The sequence below is a fragment of the Heliconius melpomene genome, chromosome 9 (assembly GCF_056956725.1).
Source record: "Heliconius melpomene rosina isolate 202511_hmr_F chromosome 9, ASM5695672v1, whole genome shotgun sequence".
NCBI classification, from domain to species: Eukaryota; Metazoa; Arthropoda; class Insecta; order Lepidoptera; family Nymphalidae; genus Heliconius; species Heliconius melpomene.
In genome coordinates this window covers 4,768,061-4,789,882 of record NC_140397.1, presented here as the reverse complement: position 1 = coordinate 4,789,882, position 21,822 = coordinate 4,768,061, and the positions used below count along the sequence as shown (strand labels likewise).

At 31.7% G+C, this 21,822-nt stretch overlaps 2 protein-coding genes across 4 annotated transcripts; one reads left to right on the top strand and one right to left on the bottom strand.

Moving 5' to 3' along the window:
* The first annotated feature begins 259 nt into the window (after positions 1–259).
* On the top strand, positions 260–15,527 carry Hcs (holocarboxylase synthetase-like protein). Of its 3 annotated transcripts, none has more exons than XM_085189930.1 (15): positions 260–732; positions 1,103–1,362; positions 1,892–2,045; positions 2,262–3,123; positions 3,777–3,972; positions 4,535–4,659; positions 5,833–5,847; positions 6,236–6,368; positions 6,845–7,021; positions 9,018–9,203; positions 9,787–9,972; positions 10,192–10,298; positions 10,541–10,641; positions 10,825–11,038; positions 11,593–15,527. In XM_085189930.1, the coding sequence occupies exons 1-15, from the start codon at positions 597–599 to the stop codon at positions 11,762–11,764; spliced, it is 3,024 nt and encodes a 1,007-aa protein (XP_085046056.1). In that variant the 5' UTR covers positions 260–596; the 3' UTR covers positions 11,765–15,527. The 3 variants fall into 3 exon arrangements, with proteins under 3 accessions (XP_085046056.1, XP_085046055.1, XP_085046057.1); XM_085189929.1 differs by lacking the exon at positions 5,833–5,847 and adding an exon at positions 5,562–5,588; XM_085189931.1 differs by lacking the exon at positions 5,833–5,847.
* A 374-nt stretch (positions 15,528–15,901) lies between these two features.
* LOC146536314 (regucalcin-like) lies at positions 15,902–21,372 on the bottom strand. The gene is made up of 6 exons (XM_085189933.1): positions 21,078–21,372; positions 19,165–19,321; positions 18,696–18,893; positions 17,807–18,025; positions 16,607–16,722; positions 15,902–16,297 (listed from the first exon to the last, which is right to left on the bottom strand). Exons 1-6 carry the CDS (start codon positions 21,168–21,170, stop codon positions 16,061–16,063), a joined length of 1,020 nt encoding a protein of 339 aa, XP_085046059.1. The 5' UTR covers positions 21,171–21,372; the 3' UTR covers positions 15,902–16,060.
* Positions 21,373–21,822: the final 450 nt, after the last annotated feature.

Below are 21,822 nucleotides of genomic sequence, written 5' to 3'. Positions count from 1 at the left end.
TATGTATACCCAGTGTTGGCTTATATTATTTTAGATTATATATACTTTTTGGTTATACTGTTTTATTTTAAGGTAGATCATTAGTTGCAGTTATGTTATGATTATATTGTTGATTTTTTTAAAGATATAAGATAATATTTCTAGGACACAGCAAAAAAAACAATTATTTATACTTAATCCTTTATTTACGTGTAATGGAACGGGTTTCTATTGCTTTGACAATCTCTTATCATTATCGCTTATGTCATTGTGACTTTGAGTTTGCAGCATCCCCTCTCCAAGTTGGAATTTATGTGCGAGATATTAGATTTTTAAAATATCAATTTATATTTTATTTTATTACAAACTTAATATGAATAATTTGTTTCACCATTATTTAATAAGTGATGTATAAATATAAAACGATTCAGTACATGTACCATTATGTTTTTATGTAATCATTATTAGATTATTTCCGCATATTGTGTGGACTTTAGAATCGATACTTAAAATTTAACTTACTTTAAGCATAAGCTAACCCGCTATATTAATCAAACTTGTGAAAAATGAAAAGGTGATTCGTTTGCTGAAGACTTGATAAGTGAAAATCGATAAGCATGCTTTTCACTCCAATCTATATTGCAATGACTTTTATTAAAACTTGGCGTATTCGCTCTTTTAGAGCACGTCTTTTAGAGTTTCTTAGCGGTAACACGAGTGTTGCTTTTTGTAAAGTACCAGAAAATGCTGCAGGTATGTTTTCATTTTATTGATTTCATTATGATTTTTTAAATATCCCCTTATATTATTAAGCCATAGATCATATAATTTAATTGATTTTATTATTTTAAAATCAATTACAATACAAAACCAAATATAATTAAGTGTATGAAGAAGAAGGTTAAAAGAATAATGCACTTAAATCGTAAAACAAAATCAACCCTTTTTTATTTATATATAATAAACATACATACATAGTGCAGATTCAATTATCCAGCTTTTAATTATAAGAAAAGTTGATTTTACTATTCTAAATTCTAATTCTAAATTTTAATTGAATTGGCTAGATAATTTAGTCTCCACTGTACCATTGTATAAACTATAATTATTTTCATACTTCTAGAAACACCAACATTAAGTTCAAAACTATGTACAAATCCCAAGAATGCCTATTTATGTGACCTCCTTGACTATACAAATGCATCCAGAATATGTAGTATGAAGCCAACACAATGTATAAACATCAATGATTGGGTGTCGTGTTCTGGAGGTTTACCGCTGGGATGTGATGAGATATCACACACATCTGATTTAGATCTGGAACTGCTATTTGAATGTGAAATGGATCCTCATGAGGATAGCTCTTATCATGATGTTATTAGTGTAAGAATTGTATTATTTAGTTATAATACTTTTTTTTAAATATAGATTAACTATATTTTATTTGTATTTGTTATTTGAGATGGATTTTAAATATAATAACTTATAAAGAACTTAGTATTAATAACTCCATTCGCAGCTTACTGTCCAAATTTGAGATATGCATATTTAGTAACAGAACTCAATATCAATAGGTCCACCAGAATGAAAAAAAAAAATTATTACAACCCTACTTCTCATTATTATCTAAGCTGCATACTGGATCATTTATTGACATTGCATATTAAGTGGCAAAATTCTACTCCACACTTCATCTTATTACCAGAGAGTGGAAATTAAAAGAATTAATTCGTCAAACTTGGAATCTAACCCACGCACATTGTGTTTAAAGTCAGCCACTGTACTGCTGCACCAAAACTGCTTCACTCCACATATTATAAGTCTTTAATTCATTTCTCTCATTTCTCCATCTATCATATGAGAGTATGGAAAAATTGTGATTATGAAAAAAAAATAATGAAAATTATTACAGTTGGAGTCAATGGGTCAACCGATAGCTTGGAAAGCAGGTTCACACTTGGCATTAGTTTTGAAAACAAATATAGAGAATCTCAGTGTCCTTGGCTTTCATTTTATTGGTGGGGAGTATATTATAAATCACAAACTGCCTGTTGTCAGGATACAAAGTAAGTAAAATTTGAAGCATGATAATTATTCAAAATTTGATTGTTGTATGTACTGTATTATATCATTTTGCTTACCATATATGTATGGAGAAACAAATCATTAGATTTAACTAGGTAAAATAAGAAAAATAAGTAAATAAACTTTAGTTTTACTAATAATATTTTTTATTTTACACATCTTTTTTATATAAACACTTTGATATTTTTTATTTGTAGCTGTGCAGATATCTGGAGAGCCTAACAAAGCTACTGATTTATCAATGAGAGGCTTAAGGAGCGAAATACAACACAGTTTAAGACTTCCTCGTGAAGCATTCCAATGGCCTGTACACGCTGCCCTATTACGGAAATTGTGTAAAGTCGTCGATATTAAATCCGATAGACGTAGTGTTGTCGAAATGAATGGAGGCAGTGAGACGGTTCTGGATACAACAGTTCCAAGGAGAAATGTCACATTGACTGATGTTAGCACCATAACAACTAAATCTCTTTCTGCTGAGGACATCAGCGAACCAGATGTATCGGAACCTATTAAACCGAAGGCTCCAGAAGTTATTCAAGAGAAAACAATGGAAAAAGTCATATACAGATCACCCGAAAGGAAAATTAGTAAATCACCAGAAAAGAAACTTGGTAAATCCCCAGAGAAAAAATTGGGGAAGTCCCCCGAAAAAAATCTTACCGTACCCGAAGATAGAGAATTGGTCGTCGAGAATGTTACTGTAGAAATACAGCATAACATAACGCCTAAGAAGTCTAGTTTAAAATTGGACTTGAAAAAAGGAACGAGTCAGTTGTCCTCGTCTTTGCTAAATATTTCGAGTCAAATTAAATCGATTACGACACATAAACGGGTGGTTAGCACAACCGCACCTAAGAGGCCCCACAGTCAGGCTGACACGTCTCATGTACGAGATGAGATCCCCAAGAGTTCGCCGTATCAAATGACGCCAAAGTCGACGAAAAGCTCCCGTCCATTAGTAAATACTAAATCACTCAATGTTCTTATCTATTCCGATAGTATAGTGGCCAGAGACAACTTGGAGGCATCTCTGAGGAAAGTCTTAGATTGTGATAGGTAAGTTACATATTTATACGATATATAATTTTAATTCTAGGGAAACGTTAAGTTCAAAATTTAGCTTTAGCTTTGAATATATATTTTTTTATTTTTCGAAGCAATTTTTTTTTATTAAATTTCTGGGGTGGGCACGGGCCACCCGTTCTATACCTACGCCCATGCTCATATATGGACATAATGTATAATATGTAGTTTCGTATAATCTGTCGTTTCGTTTCGTGTAATGTTGTGTGTATTCGCTTGTAATAGCATAAACAAAACTTTATGAACTAAGGCTATTTTGACCTAGATCTGGCGTCTCTATTTAATTATAAATGTCCTATTGTGTTCTTTAACCGCTAGCTAGCCTTGTAGAAGGCCGATTAAAGATACACATTTTTATGCCCTAGAAACGTGCGTAATACTTTATATACATTTTTCTATTCCTCACATGGCCCACTTCAACCCCCCCTTTTCCTTTGCCCATGACAAACCGGTATTTAATGTGTCAATTCATATAATTATGAGTGCGTGGTTGTACACTGGCATAGCGTATTACCTTAAACGTTATTCTTGTGGGTTTGATACTCATTAGGGGGAATAGATTAGTTACATTTCCTCGCTATGTGAACAATATCTTGAAAATTGGGTAAAAAAATACTATGGCACAGGTACACAGTATACAGCGTGTCTCGAGAAGCACTGTGCGCGGGTGCTTGGCGCGGGCGTGCGGCGTTGGTCGCCGTGGCGGGGTGCGCCGGTCGCGCCGCGCCTCTGCTGCTGGCACACCTGCTGGATGGCGGCAGAATGCTAGCTTTGTGCTCAGACCTGCTGCACACAGTGTTGCCACATTATAAGACCGCTGAGGTATGCTTTATACGGCAGTGAGCTTAAAATACATGCTTATAGATAAATGTAGTAAAGAAGAGATGAACTTTTTAAAATTATTAGTTTTTTCGTATTTTGAGTACGTCGTGGCTCAGAAGTACAAGCGTGTGACTGTACCGAGATGGTTGTGGGTTCGATTCCATTCGGGGGAATGAATTATTATTTATTCATATATTCTTTTCTTCACTCTGGTATCAAGGCAAAAGTACGGCGTTAAGTTCCAGCACTTAGCACGCAATGTTTCAAAAAATCGGCGGAAAGTAGAGAACGGAGTCTCTTAACACCAGATCTATATAAGCAGTACCAACCACGAAGGTGAAATTTCTTTCCAAGAATAGTTGATCAATAGTTTCATTTTATTGCTCAAGCAATATTTAATTAATTTACATTCTTAGGCCACAAGTTTCAGGACTATTTTCACAGTTAGATGTAATAGGTCAAAATAAAACGAAATTATATACAATTTGAATTAATTTTATTTAAATTGTATACTTCTACTATAGTATATACAAAATAAGTATTTTTTAATTTACCATTACAGATAAGGGAAAATGAAGTGGTACAATTTTCCTACGACAAATGGAAGTCTGTCAAAATGAAGCACCATATATTCTGCTACCAGGCGTCACCCGCTAAAAAACAGTTTTCGACTGAAAGTGACAGACAGTAAGTGTTTTTCGTTTAATATTAAGAATTAAAATTTACTGGAATTTTGAAATTTTCTGTGTTTCTATTGGTATTAGTACACGTGCTTATATTTCCTAAAGTCTGCCTTTTTTCTAAATTGATGTTAAAACAATCATTGCTTTAGCTTAAAAATCTCAAAAATAAAACTAATATGATTTTCTAAATCATTCTTAATAAGTATATGCTAAATTAAGCTGAAGCGATAATCTAATTTGAAAGTGTTCAATATTGCGTGTTTAACACCTAGATGTGCTATTTTCTTCTCGTTAGTGATGTACTATAATATAAACTAAAATCTAATAATTGGCAAGTTAAACGATAAATTATATAATTTTAACATTATCTATCTATATATATAAAATCGAAAGGTCACTCACTCATCACAAAATCTCAGAAACTACAAGTGCTAGGAATCTCAAATTTTGCATAGTAGTTATTTATAGGACATAGGTGCTCGCTAAGACGAGAATTTGCAATATTCGACATACTGCTAGTCATGCCGCTAGTACTTTATATTAATAAGCTAAAGAGTTTGTTTTTTGAAGCCGCTAATCTCAGGAACTACTGGTTCGAATTGAAAAATTAATTCTCTATTAAACTTCTCAATACAATCAACTGTGTCTGTGATCAAAGTAACTTTGGGCTTTTAGAATGTGTCATATGATATAACAAATATGTCATTATATGACACAACTATAAGTTAATTTTATTTCATAATGTGAGTGAAGCTGCAGGTGAAAGTTAGTTTAATTAATATTTTTATATACTAAATAGTAAATAACAGTAACTTGCCATTTATTAAAGAAAAAGAAAACAGATCAGCCTTACAAAAAAACTATACGTTGCGTACATTTAGATTGATATTAAATGTGATTTTACAGAGCGAGTCAGGACGCTAATATGTGTTGGTACGAAAAAGACTCCTATCTAAGAGTATTTAGTCACAGCCTTCTTTATGAAAAAGTGCTTAATAATAATTAAGATAATATATTTTAGTAACTTTATATTGCTGTCTGTTAAATACTATTTATCTTTGCTATTTATTGGTGTGTAGTGTCTTGACGTTGCAAGGTTTTAGTTTCTGCCTATTATTTGAAATGAGCTTGTGAAAAATCTATTGAATGTACTTAACTATTTTTGACATGGATATAGCTGCTGGATTTTCAGGTAATCGTAGTATCTTAGATTTTTCACAGTGTATAGTTCGCGCGATTTTGTTTTATTTTATTGTTAATTTTGCCTTTTCTCATATAGTTTATGCTCATATAAAAATAGATCGCAATCGCAACTTATCTCTTGTAGGAATTCTTAGTAGGTAGTACTTAGTACTTGTATAGTAACCAAGTCGACGTATTACAAAGTTATTTTTTCCGTTATAGAGCATGTTCATATATAATTCTATATTCATATCTTTTATAATTTTATAGTAATTTAATATTGAATATTATGTAAATAATTTTAAAATCTTTAATCTGAATTAAATTCATTATTTTTATAAATATGTTTATATTTAGAGCGCAATAATTTTTAAAATCCATTTTACTATATATTTTAGGCCTTCAAAATACACGGGACATCCTGGACATGAACTGGACATCCAGGTGTTAGCGTCTGAAGAGACATGGCGGACGCCATCTTTGTTGCAAGCCACAGACGTCACTAATAATGGCGTCGCTATATTCTCACAGGTGCGGAAATCTTATTAGTATTTTGTTTAACTGTTTTGATTTTTTACTGATCTCTCAAAAAATATAGATTGATTAAAAATATACAGTATTTTAAAGCTTAAAGTTGCACAAAAATTGACGTAGCTGTGTTCTACTACCCATTAGAAAATATTTATTATGATGTATATATTTCTATTTTCTTTTCTAAAACATCTTTTTTTTAAACGAAACTCTTAAACCTGATTAGTCGCATATTTTTATACACATATTTTATACACTTTTGGAAACCAGTCTGCTCATTGTACAAAATTCCAGGTAAGTTTGCCTGGCGATAAAGAAATCGTTGGCGGTATTTTAAAATAATAGTTATATTAATGGACAGACGAAAACCACTTAAGTCTTCCCACCACCATTTGACCACGGTCTACTACAAAAGTTTCATTTAAAATGTATAAAAATCCCGGAAATAAATTTTTGTTTATATTTATTATAACTAGATTCACTTGGAAGCTGACCCCAGTGACTATTTAGGTGAAGAAGGCATAAGAAGTAACGAAGCTCGTTTGGAGATCCTACATAAAATCCTAGGCGATATCTTAGGACTTCATGTCAAAGACTCCCGAGATGTCACCCAAATAGATTACACTAAGGGTTATTTCCTTGGAAACCACGTGGTAAAAATATTTAATATAAATACATAATCACCAAGCATCGCCATATTTCTTGTCATGGTAGCATTTGCTGATTTTGACGTTTGTATTTTAGTTTAACATTGGTTTTTTTTTATTACTGAGTGAAATGTATTGTCTATGATTTGGATTTATTAAAATATAAACGTCATATTATAATTATAGTTGTGTTATGCATTAACTAGTAAAAGTATTTTTTTTATATGAGATAGGAGCTTATAGAGACACAGTCATTTATTTATAACGTATGTTTTATTCGTGATATGATTTAAGTAAGTTGAAATTCATCATAGGATTGTAACATACTAAATCAAGGTTTTTGTTTAAAAAGGTTTATTGGACTGTATTTGGACATAAGTACATTTTTTACATATACGTACATAATTCATTTTTCACTACGTTATCACGTGTTCATTTCACACCTAATTATAAATAGATCAAGAATAAAAAAATATTCATATAAATTATAATGAAAAAGATATTCTTTAGATTGTTTTATAAGACAATTATAATCACACAATTTGAAATTACGAAATTAAATTTCATATGCTACACTTAAATTATCCCTTCGTCTACAGTCATATTTAATACAACTTACAAGAGACCTCAATTACTATATAATTAGTATTAATTGATAGTAATTGATCACGGGCTAATTAAACGCTTTTCTTATTCTTTCCACAAATCGTGTAAGTCAATATGGCAACCATACCACCACCAAATTGGAAACCAAAGACGATCAAAAATTCATACATTCATAGTAACATAGAGCACACAATACTGGTATATAGATATCGTGGTGTTTGTTAGGGCGGCTGGCGGCGGTCGGGCGCGCCGGGCCACGTGACGGTTTGATGCCCGGTGAGCGACAGCTCGCTTTGTTAAATTACGCTTGCGCCATAGAGACTTTATGAAACGTTGAGGTGTATTTACACACTTGGCAAGGCTCGGCAAGAGATCCAAAACACGTGTGTCCAGAACACACAAGGCAAATAGGCAAGCATGGCAGACGTCGGCGTTAAAGTTGTTTCAGCTCTTTCGTTAAACCCGACATATATATTTAAATAAATAAAAACACTAAAGAAAGCGAAAAGCGAGGCAGTGTAATCGGCAAATGTTATGAAAACTCATGAGGGAAAAGTGCAAATCCGTCGCAAGTTCTTGCCTCAAGTTTTCCTTGTTTTGTGTTCGAAATCTGTAACTGACCCCATGGCCGGGATACCTTTCGTAAGATCCCGCAAGACCAAGCCGAAGACCACGTTTACAAGCTTGTTTTGTGGACGCTTGCCGAGCCTGGCCATGCGTGTTAATACACTATCATGTTAATGTCAGATTTCGACGTTTTAAAGATCCTTGGCTTGTTATTAGCGCTCAAGTCTATATTTAAAAATATTTTTCTAAATAAATATAAATTTTATTTTATTCCTAAAGTCTCAAAGGAATTGTATGTCTTAATTTTTTTGCGATAGAAAGCTTGAATCTTAATCGCATGTAGTTTTTAATAATTATATCTTGTATAATTTAACTTTTCTAATATAGTTGCAACGTTTACGTAAATACGCACCAAATTCACATTGACGCTAATATTGAAAGATTAATTGATTGATATTGGATAAGGCTACAATAAAATTATGCATATATTTTGTAAAATGCTTTAAATGTCGCTTAACCAGATACAGCTAGAATATTAAAAGAAATAGCAATGCTAAACAACTTTTATCAAAATTTTATATATGACGTTGTTGCATGTTTACGTTACACAGGAGTCTTTTATCATAATTTAATAAAACATATTTAATGTTATTCTCTAGTATTTATCTAATTTATATAAAAAATTAAATGGATATGACAGTGATTTGCAGTACTTTGTTCGTGGATATTTAAAAAGATAATACTAAATCGTTACATTTACCAAATTACTCGATAAAAGACTCCGTATAAAAAATTCAAAAATATATAGGTGCGGTCTTTATATTTTTAGCAAAAAATGTCGTTAGTGGACAGTTGGTGTCCAGCAGTGGAGGGCAAGCGGTTGCAGAAACTCGGTGATATGACAATACAGTGGTGTATGAGAGACGAGACACCTAAAGAACTACCCTCTGAAACCTTCCTGCCTGTGTATTTGTATGAGTGCCCCGAAAACTTCTCTACTGTTGAATATTTTGATGTAAGTGTATATTTTTTTATTTTTTTTTTTAAATTGGTCTGGTTGGATCAAATAGTCCGTAATAATAGAAGTCACCTGAAAAATATTAAAAAAATGTTAGGTATGTTTTTTTAAATAAAATTGATCATTAATGATGGACTAAAGAAATTTCATAATGTACAAAGGCTAGGTAGAGTAATCAGACAGCTAGGAACCGTCCATACTTTCTGCACAAATTTTGATTCATTGCGTGTTAAGTGGCGGAACTCAACGCTGCACTTTGTCTTGTTACTAGAGCGAGGAAATAAAAATAATTAATTCCCAAGGAAGTCAGACGCTGAACGATGGCCTTAGCTTATGAAGTTTGGAATCACAGCCACAAGTCAAACTCGTGCTTGTACAGTCGTGTGCATAATACTCGATATGCGAAGTTCGGCGTCACTTTATGTCACGTTATACAATACGCCTATCACTTATAAACATTACACGTAACTACTGAAATAAGCACTATCAATGAAAAAATACCAAAATATACAATAACGCTACTAAAATAGAATTATAGGCATTTGCATATGCAAATATGCCATAATATTTGGTTTTACAGAACCTAACGTCCAACCAGCTCGGTCGAGCGCTATTATACGCGGACGTGCTGTCGTCCACTACGCTAATATCACATAGTACGTTGTCACACGGCGTGGGTGCGGTGGCGCGCCGGCAGTGCTCCGCGCGCGGCCGTGGCGGCAACTCGTGGATCACGCCGCCCGGACAGGCGGCCATGTCCCTGAAGGTACAAATATAAATTGTTTTTTTGATTGTCTTGTGTATTTGTATCTTGAAATATTTTATGGGGCCTAGATTTTAGTTATTTTTCGAGGCAAATTTTGTTCAAAGTAAAATTTCTGGGTTGGGCATCAGTCTATTCTACGCTCTCAAATCCCTAGATTTGCTTTGGAAGTTATTAAGTTTTTTGTCAAAGATCATATTTACCATTCGATCTTTCTACCAGGTATGGCAAAAGATCTCTCCCAATTTGCCGCTGGTGCAGCACGCGGCGGCCATCGCGGCGGTGCGAGCTGTGCGCGCATACTCTGGCTACGATTGTCTGGATATTAGGTATTTTTATAATAATAGTAGTAATACTTTATTGCACACAAAATAATTAACAAATCATTAGAGAATACATGCATAATTTTGTTTTCATTCAAATGTTGTTGTTGTTTTATTTAAAGTTGAAAAAAGTGATTTGACTCGCATTTTTTCTTGTTCCAATATCCCAGTTAGTTAATATTACAATATAAGATATATTATAACGTATTCACAAACTGATTCAAAATAATATACTTATTGTTCACCAGAATAAAATGGCCTAACGACATTTACTACGGGCGTGAGGTTAAGATCGGTGGTGTGATCACTTCTGCCAATTGTATGGGCGATGACGTTATCATAGATATTGGTAAGAATAATAGTTTTATCATTTTAAATACGTAAAAAAACTAAAGTTTCAGCCAATTCAATAAAACACTTATTTTGCAATATTATCGACAAAAAGACTTTATTATATTTCATTTATAAACTGATTGAAATAAAACAAACATTACATTAAATGATTAATTAATTATTGAGTTTAAATTTTCAGGTACAGGTGTTAATATATCCAACAGTATCCCTACAACTTGCATAAATGATATCATATCGGAATATAATAATAAACATGGCACATCACTAGCGCCGATATCAATAGAGATGTTCCTAGCTAGATATTGTTCGGAATTAGAAAAAATATTGGACTCTATGGATAATGAAGGCAATAAAGCACTTTTAGAGGAATACTATAAATATTGGTTACATGAGTGAGTATACATTTTAAAGTTAAAGGTATTTTTTTTTATTTTCGAGACTACGTGTTCAGTGGTGGAAATTAACGCCGCGTTTTCCCTGTTTATGCACGTTAGTAGGCATGCACGGTAAGTCCAAAATTATTTATTATGTAAGAGTTAGATATTATTGTATATACAGAGTGTTTTTGTCAGCACCACTTTAAATTACAACACTGTATGTACCTGTACATACATACATGTACTAGATGTACTAAAAATTTCAGGCGACATTATGTTACATAATTAAATGAGGCATGCATCAGAGAATATAATAATACTAATAGTTGGTGAAAAAACACGCAAAATATGTTTTTTTTCCAATATTTTATTGCACACATATGATATTCAGATAATTTTTGTAAAGGAATATATTAAAAGCTGAGAAAGAATGTGAGAACTAGAAAAAAGATTGGAAGAAAGAATTGAAATTTTTAAAACGTTTTTCTAGTTGAAGATTTCAGTTTGCCTTTCTATCTACCAATCAACCTGTATATAAATATAGTTATTTATAAATGTTTTTTCAACAGTAACGAAGAAATCAAAGTGCAAAATGCAGAAGGATCTCCTATATCGGGTCGCGTGTCGGGCGTGGACGACGCGGGCTGGCTGACGGTGCTGAGCGCCGCGGGGCCCATACGCGTGGCGCCCGACGGTAACACATTCGATATCATGACTGGACTCATTGCGCCTAAGTTTTAATGTGAAAATAACTCTTAGAACTAAATTAAACAAACCTAAGGACTTATTGTTCAAAAGTTGAAAAGTAACTTGTTTAATAGTTTTCACAGTGAAAGTGCAAAAAAACATCTAAGTCAAAAAAATTGCGATTTGTGGGAAAATTACAAAATAATTTGACTTCACCTCAGTTTTAAAGTTATATGATTGAAAGTTGAAGTAAATAATGCAATTTGAAAAAAAAAACACCAGTTTATTAATATTTTTTTCTAAGAATCTAAGTGTGATGTCAATATTTATACTAACACATTGTGAAATCATGAGTTACAATAGATTTCTAATTTAACTAATTTGAGTTAGGTCTGAGTAAAATAATGAACCATTTTAAAGGGTGCAATGGGTTTTTTTTCTTATACTTCCCTCATTTTGCGAATTGGTGATGAAAATTTGGTTGCTATGGTTTTATTTTATATATATTTTTACTTTAAAATTATAAACACTACTGATCTGTTTTCTATTACAAATATCTGAATGATATTGTAAAATAAATCTAAACATTTATTAAAAACCAAATAGAAAAGGTGGTTTTCACAGTTATAATATAATGGTAAATGGATGTTGTGTACATTTACCATTATTGGATTAAAACAATGCAAAAAAAAATCTCCTCTAATTGTTGCTATTAGGCCTAGTAGGGCAATTTAGTTGTTAAACTAAAATGTACTGTACGCCATGGTAATATGGTCGTTATTTTAGTGTAGATATCATATCACGTAGTAGGAGTCAGCGTAACACTGCCAGCATTATTATGTATAATATAGATGTATGTATTTAGATTTCCAATTGAAATTACTTAGGAAAAAATAATTTAATTCACAGTATACATTTTATATAACGACACCCATAATAAAATTAAAAGGAGTGCTCGTTAAATGAACTGGTAAAAGTATAAATAAAATAAGAAATATTTTCATCTATAGTATTCACATATAATAGGTATATACAGACTTTAATACTATTTTAAAAGTTATTTCTTAGTATTTTCAGTACAATATTGTGATGATAATTAAATTGTTTTGGCATTATTGAGAATAACCGCCAAGCTATATAGAATATAGTGTCTAACACAACCTAAACCAACCAAAGAAGAGAGATACTTCAGGAACGTTGTCGTTGAGTGTCGTTATATGAAATGTGCTCTGTCTGTATTTAATTATTAATTTCTAATTACTGTTATTAACATTATTAATAGTAATAATATTAATATATTTTAGGACTACACATTCCTATAAATTATTGGCTAGCGCAAATGTAGAAGTAGTCCTCGGTTTTCTTTTGTGTAGATGCAGCATTATATTTTTAATGTACTTGTATGATAAAGTATATGAAAGAATATTTCAATATGGCAAAAATGTCAATTATTTTTTTAGAAAGTGTAGTGTTGCCGCGCGTAGATAGTTAAATTTACCTTTTATCTTCAATATTTTAAGGCTTCTACAAACAAAAATAAAGAATAAATTAAAAAAAATATATTAAAAATATATTATAATTAAAATTTGATAAGTTTCATCGCAAATAAAAGAAAAAATTATTAAATATAGTGTTAAATGAAACTATTAATGTTTCTCTTTAGAATTTCCATACAAAATGTGCTTTCTTCTATTGCCACTAGTATTTGTATAAGCGTCTACCTCAGTTTAGCTTCCATGTCTATACTCAGTTAGTGTTGAATGTTTAGCTATTAAGATTTGCATACTTTATTAAAGTCGCCATAGCTACAAATTTGTCTATTTTTTAGCATAGGTTTGAAATTTTAAAATAACTAACCTAACCTACAGTTAAAAACCGTTAGTTCTGTAGCTGTGATGGCGTTAATATACAAATAGATATCTAGTATCTTTAATTTATCTAGCTATATTTATTTATACTTTTTATCGTACGTGTTAGACCAAAAAAAAAAAGAAATAAACCATTATGAAAGTGATCGTTATTGTTAGTCTTGTTAAACTAGTTGTGTATTCCGACTTAACTCGGAATACCAAGTGTAAAATATCTTCTAATTACTTTATAACGTCCAAAGTTAATAAATACGTATTATATTAAAATTTATATATATGGATAAATGGTATTAATAAGTATAATATATGTTTGTCTGTATTTTTTAACCAACGAGTTTCTTCTACCGCAGGATTGTTCAAAACTAGACTTATTTTAGAAATGCTAGATGACTTGTATATTTTATATAGCTCTCTAATAGACCAAGGTAATAAATAAAAAAAAAAAGTAATTTTCTACAACTATGTACTCCATAGTCTGTTTGTTAGTCGATTTAATTTATTAAAAAAATATATTAAATATGCAATAGTTATAATTATAAACCATTAAAATATAAATATAATATGATTGGCCTTATACTGCTTTTTAACCGCGTGCATAGATTTGCAGTCAAACTCGATATATATATTTTTTCTTGCAATTTAAACTTCAATGTTATATTTCATTATAGTTGTATGACTTTTGGTTATAGAATATATATAATGATTATTTATTAAATACTTTTATTATCTCACACATGAGATGTGGTTCCATTATTATTGTTACTTAATTATTAATAAAATTTTATGTGTGGTGGTTTATATTTAGTCGTAAGGGAATTATGTGATAATATTTTTTATAGTTCAGTATAATTAGTTTTCGGTTCTAAACCTTAAATAAACTTCATAGTCGACTGTTGTAGTAAAAAAAATAGATAGATAGATATTATAGATTAAAAAAAATAATGTCTATTACATTATTAATATTTAATAAGTGCGTTTGGATAATTATTATATAACTAAGTGTTGTTATATCAAACATATATCATAATATTGAATTGCTTTTATATTTTGCACATTTTTAAATTTAATAACTTAATTGGTCACAAAATTACTTAAACAAAATTTATAAAAAAAAATAATAATATATATTCTTAGGTCTACACATAAAGTCCCATTTGCTTGTCTTGAAATTCTTTTTCAAAACTTATCTCTTCTAAAATGTTGCCATAAATAAATTATGCAATATATAAAAATAGTACTACAGTATACAATAGTATAATTGGTAAAATTGTGTGTTGTAGTACTATAATGGATGTGCTGTTTTGCATAAAATTGTAAACCGGTTTGTAAAAATGTTTTTTCATAGAGATTATTCCACTGAATAAAAAAATATAAAGAAAATAAATAAATATAGTGTCAATACGTTGGAACTTTTGTATGTATGTTTCGTAGTTTTTTATTTGTTAAGGGTAAAATGTGCCTAAGGTAACAAATCAATCTGCCACATTATGTGGTTGTGAATTAATATATTTATAATATTGAAATTTTAATATCTCAATGTCGTTAAACTTTTCAACTCTTAAAGGAATTGTTGATCTTATTGGAATTTATGAGCAATACTTTTTCTTGTATAAATAAATATTATTATGTTACGTCGAATTTTCATTATGAAACTGTTTTATATACAGTACAATAAAAAAAAATATTAAAACAAAAAATCTAGAAAAAAGCCGATTAAAAATAAAATATATCATGATATTTAATTAAAATGATATAAAAAGATGCTCTACAACATTCATAATGGAATTCGATATTTATTAATGTGTTATTGTGACTTTTCACATTTCCTAGTCATCTTCGCTGTTGTGATGTGTTTTTCTTGTTAACTTAATGGAGGAATCTAAAATGTTGTATTGTTAAAGCTCTCTTGTAAGCATGTTCTATAATAAAGAATATTTCTGATCAACTTATCCCGTTTTACATAATTTTTTTATAATTTCCTAGTACTCTTAATTAACTGTGAATATATTCAAAGGCAGCATAAAATTTGAAAAATTAAATCTATTTCCAGCAATTAAATTATACTGCCTGTAGTAAGTGCATCTAAATTAATGAAATAAACAAAATTTTACCCGTTCATATATATGTTTTATTTTCTATTTACAAAATATTATTTTATATGAAAGGGTATAATATTTAAAACATATGAATCAAAAGGATACTTTAGTGGTTTGAACAGTTTAAGAAAAACACACCTTTTTAAATTGAGAAATAATTAATAAATGAAAAAATATGTATGTTTAAAATTTCATGGTAGGAAATTGAAGAAAAATATAGTAGGAACTACCTGTAGGGTCATCTTTTATTACCTATTTAATTACATATTTACAAATATTGCTCTTTATTACAAACGTTATAAAATTAAAAATAAATTAGCTAAATTGTTTCCATCTTAAAACTCCGGTTGATTTGTTACTGAGTCATAAACAATATGATATTAGAACTAATATTCGTCTGCATTATCGAATTTAAACCGATATGGGTTGACGCCTTGGCTGCCAGTGCCTCGAATAGTGAATATCGCTCCTCCTATAGTTTCTTGGTTATTCAATGGATCCTTCGAAGTAGTTACGAATAACTCATCTAAGTTAGGTCCTCCCCAGGAGACGGAGGTGGTGCGGGACACCGGTAACTTGTAGCCGTATACTACCTGTCTGACGTCCGGGTCAATGTGTAAAACCTTTTACAAAGAAAAAAATAGATGGATTAAATATTTGATTTTCGCGATTTTTACATGAACTACCATTTTTATATCTATTTAATATGAAACTCTTAAACTGGTTTTCCTATCTTATTATAAGGAATTATTAATATAATAATTTAATATGAATATTGCTAAATAACATACTTCTTATCTATGCAGAAAAAAATATTACAGTTTGTTGTTTATTTTATTATTCTATGATCGTTGGTCTAAAGTGACAGACAAGATATGAAATCTGTCATAAATAAATAGTTTCTCTTATATTAACAACAAAAGAGTTCTTACCGAACCACCAAACATGATGGCAACCCAAAGGTCTCCTTGACTGTCGATCGTCATCCCATCGGGTATAGCATCTACGTAGCCATAATTAGATATATCTATAATAGTTCTCCTTCCAGCTATAAAGAATTTATACGTTTTGAATAATATAGTGATGTATGTAAGAATTTATGATTATTATTATATACTTTTTATTTTTTGATTGATTAGTTTACTATATATTATTATATACTCTATAAAATAGAATGAAAAAAATAATCTGACATGCATATACAGAAACAAATAGCCCTTCCCTTTCAATATTTTATTATAAAAATATATGTGGGTACAACATATACCAGCTGTTGGGTCAAAAACCAGATGAACCTAGTGGTAACACTCCACCGCATTCTGAAGGTATTATATGTTGAGTAGCGGACCTCAACCCCGCGCTTTGTCTCGACACTAGCGCGAAGAAATGAAAATGTTAAATATTTCATTCCCTCAAGTAGGAATCGAACCCACAGCCTGTTGCATTTATTGTCACACGGTCGTGCTTCTTGACTGGCCTCACCTATATACCTATATCTGTCTTATAATTATAACATAACCAGCGGACGCGCGCAGCTTCGCTTGCTTATTTAGGAGTCAATTCTAATAAACCACGAAACATGTGTTCAATGAAATATTTTTAAGAGTCTAAATTTCAATTTTTATAAAAATCGGTGGCGATTTAAAGATTTTTCCATACAAACTTTCAACCCCTTATTTGCACCCATAGGGGGAGAATTCTAGAAAACCATGAAACATGTGTTCAATTAAATACTTTTAAGGGTCTGAATTTCAAATTTTATAAAAATTGGTGCCGATTTAAAATAACTTCTTTACAAACTTTCAACCCCTTATTTGCACCCTTAGGGGGAGAATTCTAGAAAACGATGAAACACGTGATCAATTAAATACTTTTAAAAATCTAAATTTCAAATTTTATAAAAATCGGTGCCGATTTAATTTTTTTTTCCATACAAACTTTGAACCCTTATTTCACCCTTTTACGGTTAAAATTTTTCAAAATCCCTTCTTAGTGGATGTCCAGATTACGAAAGTAAACATTTGTTTAAATTTCACGTTTCTAAGACGCACGCACAGCGGTTACGGCTGTGCGTGCGTCTTACCTCAGTCAGTGAGGACAAGTCCTTTTATATATATAGATAATGAACTTACTTAAATCTCCCGTAGATGAATCGAAATCGAAAGCTTCAATCTTCTGCGTCGGCGAATCGATGTAATACATAACAGTTTTATTTAAAGACCAAGTTATTCCATTAGAAATGGAAACGGGCCGTAACTGGACGCGTGGATTTTGGAATGTATTTTGGTCTATACTGTATAATGTTGCTTTATCGGGAAGAACATCGTCACCGATCTGGGGTCCTTTAGTACCTAAAAAAAAATCAGCGTCACGCTGTATCCCGCACACAGCAGGGTAGGCAGAGGGAACCCCTCCGTTCCACACTTTCCGCCGAAATCTAGAGGCATTGCGTGTTGAGTGGCAGAACTTAACGCCGCGCTTTGCCTCGACACCAGAGCGAAGAAATGGAAATAGAAAAATGAATAAATATTTCACTTCCTCGAGTGGGGATCGAACCCACTACCGTCGCGTTACAGTCACACCCTTGTGCCGCTGCGCCACGACTGCCTCTAGTACCTAAAAGTCATTTACTTATAATTGAATAGTTAGAAAGGAATATGCGCACATCGATGACTATTTCAAATAACTTCAAGGTACGATTGTAGATAGTAGATACCTCTAATTCTTTATTAGGAGCAAATGTATACAACATCTGTATTTTTCGATCGGGGTAGATAAATTTTAGCGTTGGATATACCTTTCTAATTCTAATAATAAAATATTATCTGGAGACGTCGCCAGATAATATTTTATTATTTGATTCGTTCGTACTATTACAATTATAAGAAGACAATATATCTAATTAATTCATGCAATTTCAATAAGAAACAATTATTCATAAAATTTGAAACAGAAGAGTAGAATGTTGAAAAGCTTTTGCTCTATTGACTATTTGCAAATTCTATCAATAAATATACTTACCAAACCAAAACCTTCCCTCGGTATCAGATTTCCCTTCATTAATCAGGTTGTCAGGCAACCCCTCATCCACCGAGGTCAACAGACGCAATGCGGCGTCGCCGGGGACATTCCAGTCCAATAAGTATAATGCAGATCTAACTGCCACCAGCAGCCGACGGGACCCCGCCACCAGAGACACTACGTTGACTTGACCGTAACCTTTAAAATATGATTTGTTAAGAAACATTTTATTCAATAAAACAAATATCAGATTTAAGCCGGCGGTGGCACTGCAGAGGCACAAGCGTGTGGCTGTAAACGCGACGGGGTTCGATTCTAACTCAAGGAAATGAAATATTTAATATTTTCATTTCATCGCTCTGGTATCGCTAGAATTTGATGGAAAATTAGGAGCGGACTGTCTTGACACTAGGTACCCTCTGCCTAGCCTTAAAAAATAACATGAAGATGATTTAATAACTATACTAACCGATATGTTTAGTATGTATTTCTCCAGAGACATAGTCGAGCCGATGGACATTCTGCTGCAGAGCGTCAACGAAGTAAAGCGATTGCGATTCAGAATCCCACACCGGACTTTCCCCGTGCACGAACAGCGCTGGTTTCTTTGAGTCACCAGATGATACCTTATTTAATAAGGAAAAGGAAATAATTATAGTCCAGAGAAGTTGGAATTAAAATCTGTATTGTGTAAATAAAAAAAATATTATATTGACCAATGCCCAAGCTTGTTGTGGATACAACAGGTGAAATAATCTTTGTGGGACTCAATTGACCGATAGAAGACGTTATGGAGAACATAAGCAATTTTTTATCTCGAAATTCCCTTGGTTTATCCCGGAAAAACCGTGTCTGCCGTACGCGCGTACCTAAGTAGATATGAAATAGCTAAACATTTTTCTATATAAAAAAGGATATTTTTTCTAAAATAACCAACCATTTTTTGCTAAATAAGTACACTTAACATAACATAAATTTCCCTCATTTCTGAACGTTACTTATCTCCCATTTTTCCAAATTTACATTGTTTTAAATGTTCAGTACAAGGTCTAATACTTCCATTGACCTTTTCTCTTTTTCCTCAACTCCATGTAAAATTGTATTGTTCTTCCTCAAGTCTCGTTTAATTTCGAATTAAAGGTTTCAGCTTTCCATCCATGGCAGTTTGCAAGCGTTTAGTAAGACTGTCAGGTAATGTCTTTGTTTATTTCTGAAATTCATCGTCATCTCATCCATTTTCTCCAATAATTTTCGATGAAAATGGATGTTAGCAGTTAAAATATCGATGTTGCATTAAATGAAACATCATCATCATCAACACGATTTCCTTCTCTCCCTAGTGTCGAAATACACGTTTTTTGCGATACAAACGGCAATATATATTTTTTGAGTAGATGTAGATAGATATACGTTTATTTTTTCAGGAAAACAGTCAAGAGGACAGACAGACAGGTAGACAGCAAAGTGATCTTATAACGGTTCCTTTTTTCCTTAAAAGGTACAAACCATAAAAAGAGGGCGATCCCGCGCAGGAGCCATTAGTTTCTAATATATTTTAAGCTAAATTAAATGCTTTATTGCTATAATTAGACACCCTATATTATGTGAATCGATGTATCGGTTACTAATTAGGTATTAAAATATAACGATATTTTTCAAATCGTACAAACTTCATTGTTAAAACCAATCAGTCACAACAAGGATGAAATGAATCCTAAATGACCATGCATAAATAGAAGATATAAAAGTTTTAATTAAGGCCAGTCGTGGCTCAGGGGCACAAGTGTGTGAACGACGTCGGAGCGAAGAAATTCACATTTCTTTGAGTTTCAGTTGAGTTCCACCGGTCAATACACAATGCCTCAGGAGTTCAGCGTGGGGGACGTGGGGAACGGAGTGCTAGGCCCCTTCTGCTTATCCCGATAGATGCGGATTGCGGAATATTAAAAAATAATTAGGTATGTGATACGTACATACCCATCAACTTCACTGCTGCTTCAACTTCACTATCGAAATACGCATTTTTTGTGGTATAAATGGCCATGTCTTCTTTTTAAATAAATGTAGAAATAAGATTATGAAGATACTCATAGATCTGAGTGTATGGTCTGAATTTCAACTCGCTATTTCCAAGCGTTCCTGTGATAAACGGTCTTGACAGCCAGACAGAACCACCGGGCTTTTGCCTTGGTGCCAGAGCGAAGAAATGAAAATATTAACAAACAATTTAATCCTTCGAGTGGGGACCGATCCCTCAACCGTCGCGTTCCATTCACACTCTTGGGCTCCTGAGCCATGACGGCCTCAAATAATTAAACACTTTTTATAATTAATATTTATTGTAATGCTATTTGTTATTAAAAAAATAAATAAAAGACTCACCATAGAAATTTTGTAACGCTGTCCACTTCCTGTACACTGTGTTATAAATAAAAGAAACATAAACAACATAAATTTACATATACTTTCCTTCATTTTAATTTGTTATTAATTAATTTATAAATAAAATAATTTTTATAAAAATCAAATGTGTTATTTTTTTTTGTTTTAATCTAACAAAAGCATTAACGAGTTGTTCATTGTTTATAGGTTGAAGCAACCATCGTTCTATGAAGTTATTGAAACCAGCACAAAAGAACAAATCCGGTAGTACAATGCGCAGTTAAAGTTTAAGTAAAATAAGACCCATTTTGCGTTTACCTTTTTATTGGTAAGACCGTGACGTTATGGTAAATACTTTAAGTTACAATCATTAATACCAATGGTGTGCGTAATTTGAATTGTAGTATAATATATTTATATATAAAACAATATTTATTAAAATAATAATTATATAAATATTAATTATTACTATTTATATAAAATTCTACGTAAAGTTATTATAATACTGTCCTCTCATTCTCTTATCTTTGATTTTTGACGCAAATCGCGTGAATTTTACTCAAGACGCATTGTTTCAGGAATAATGATAACGTCATTATCTATCTATATATATAAAAGGACTTGTCCTCACTGACTAAGGTAAGACGCACGCACAGCCGTAACCGCTTATGGTAGAAAGGTGAAATTTGGACAGAGGTTTACTTTCGTAATCTGGACATCCACTAAGAAGGGATTTTGAAAAATT

Bases quoted from the DNA above. Each gene is read 5' to 3' on its own strand.
- Hcs (XM_085189929.1), top strand. From the start codon at position 597: ATGCTTTTCACTCCAATCTATATTGCAATGACTTTTATTAAAACTTGG. The intron at 9,973-10,191 runs GTACAAATATAA...TCTTTCTACCAG, and splicing joins AGGCGGCCATGTCCCTGAAG to GTATGGCAAAAGATCTCTCC. The intron at 11,039-11,592 runs GTGAGTATACAT...TTTTTTCAACAG, and splicing joins TATAAATATTGGTTACATGA to TAACGAAGAAATCAAAGTGC.
- LOC146536314 (XM_085189933.1), bottom strand. From the start codon at position 21,170: ATGAAGGAAAGTATATGTAAATTTATGTTGTTTATGTTTCTTTTATTT. The intron at 19,322-21,077 runs GTGAGTCTTTTA...TTATTAAATAAG, and splicing joins AGCGTTACAAAATTTCTATG to GTATCATCTGGTGACTCAAA. The intron at 16,723-17,806 runs GTAAGTTCATTA...AATTCTTTATAG, and splicing joins TTCATCTACGGGAGATTTAA to CTGGAAGGAGAACTATTATA.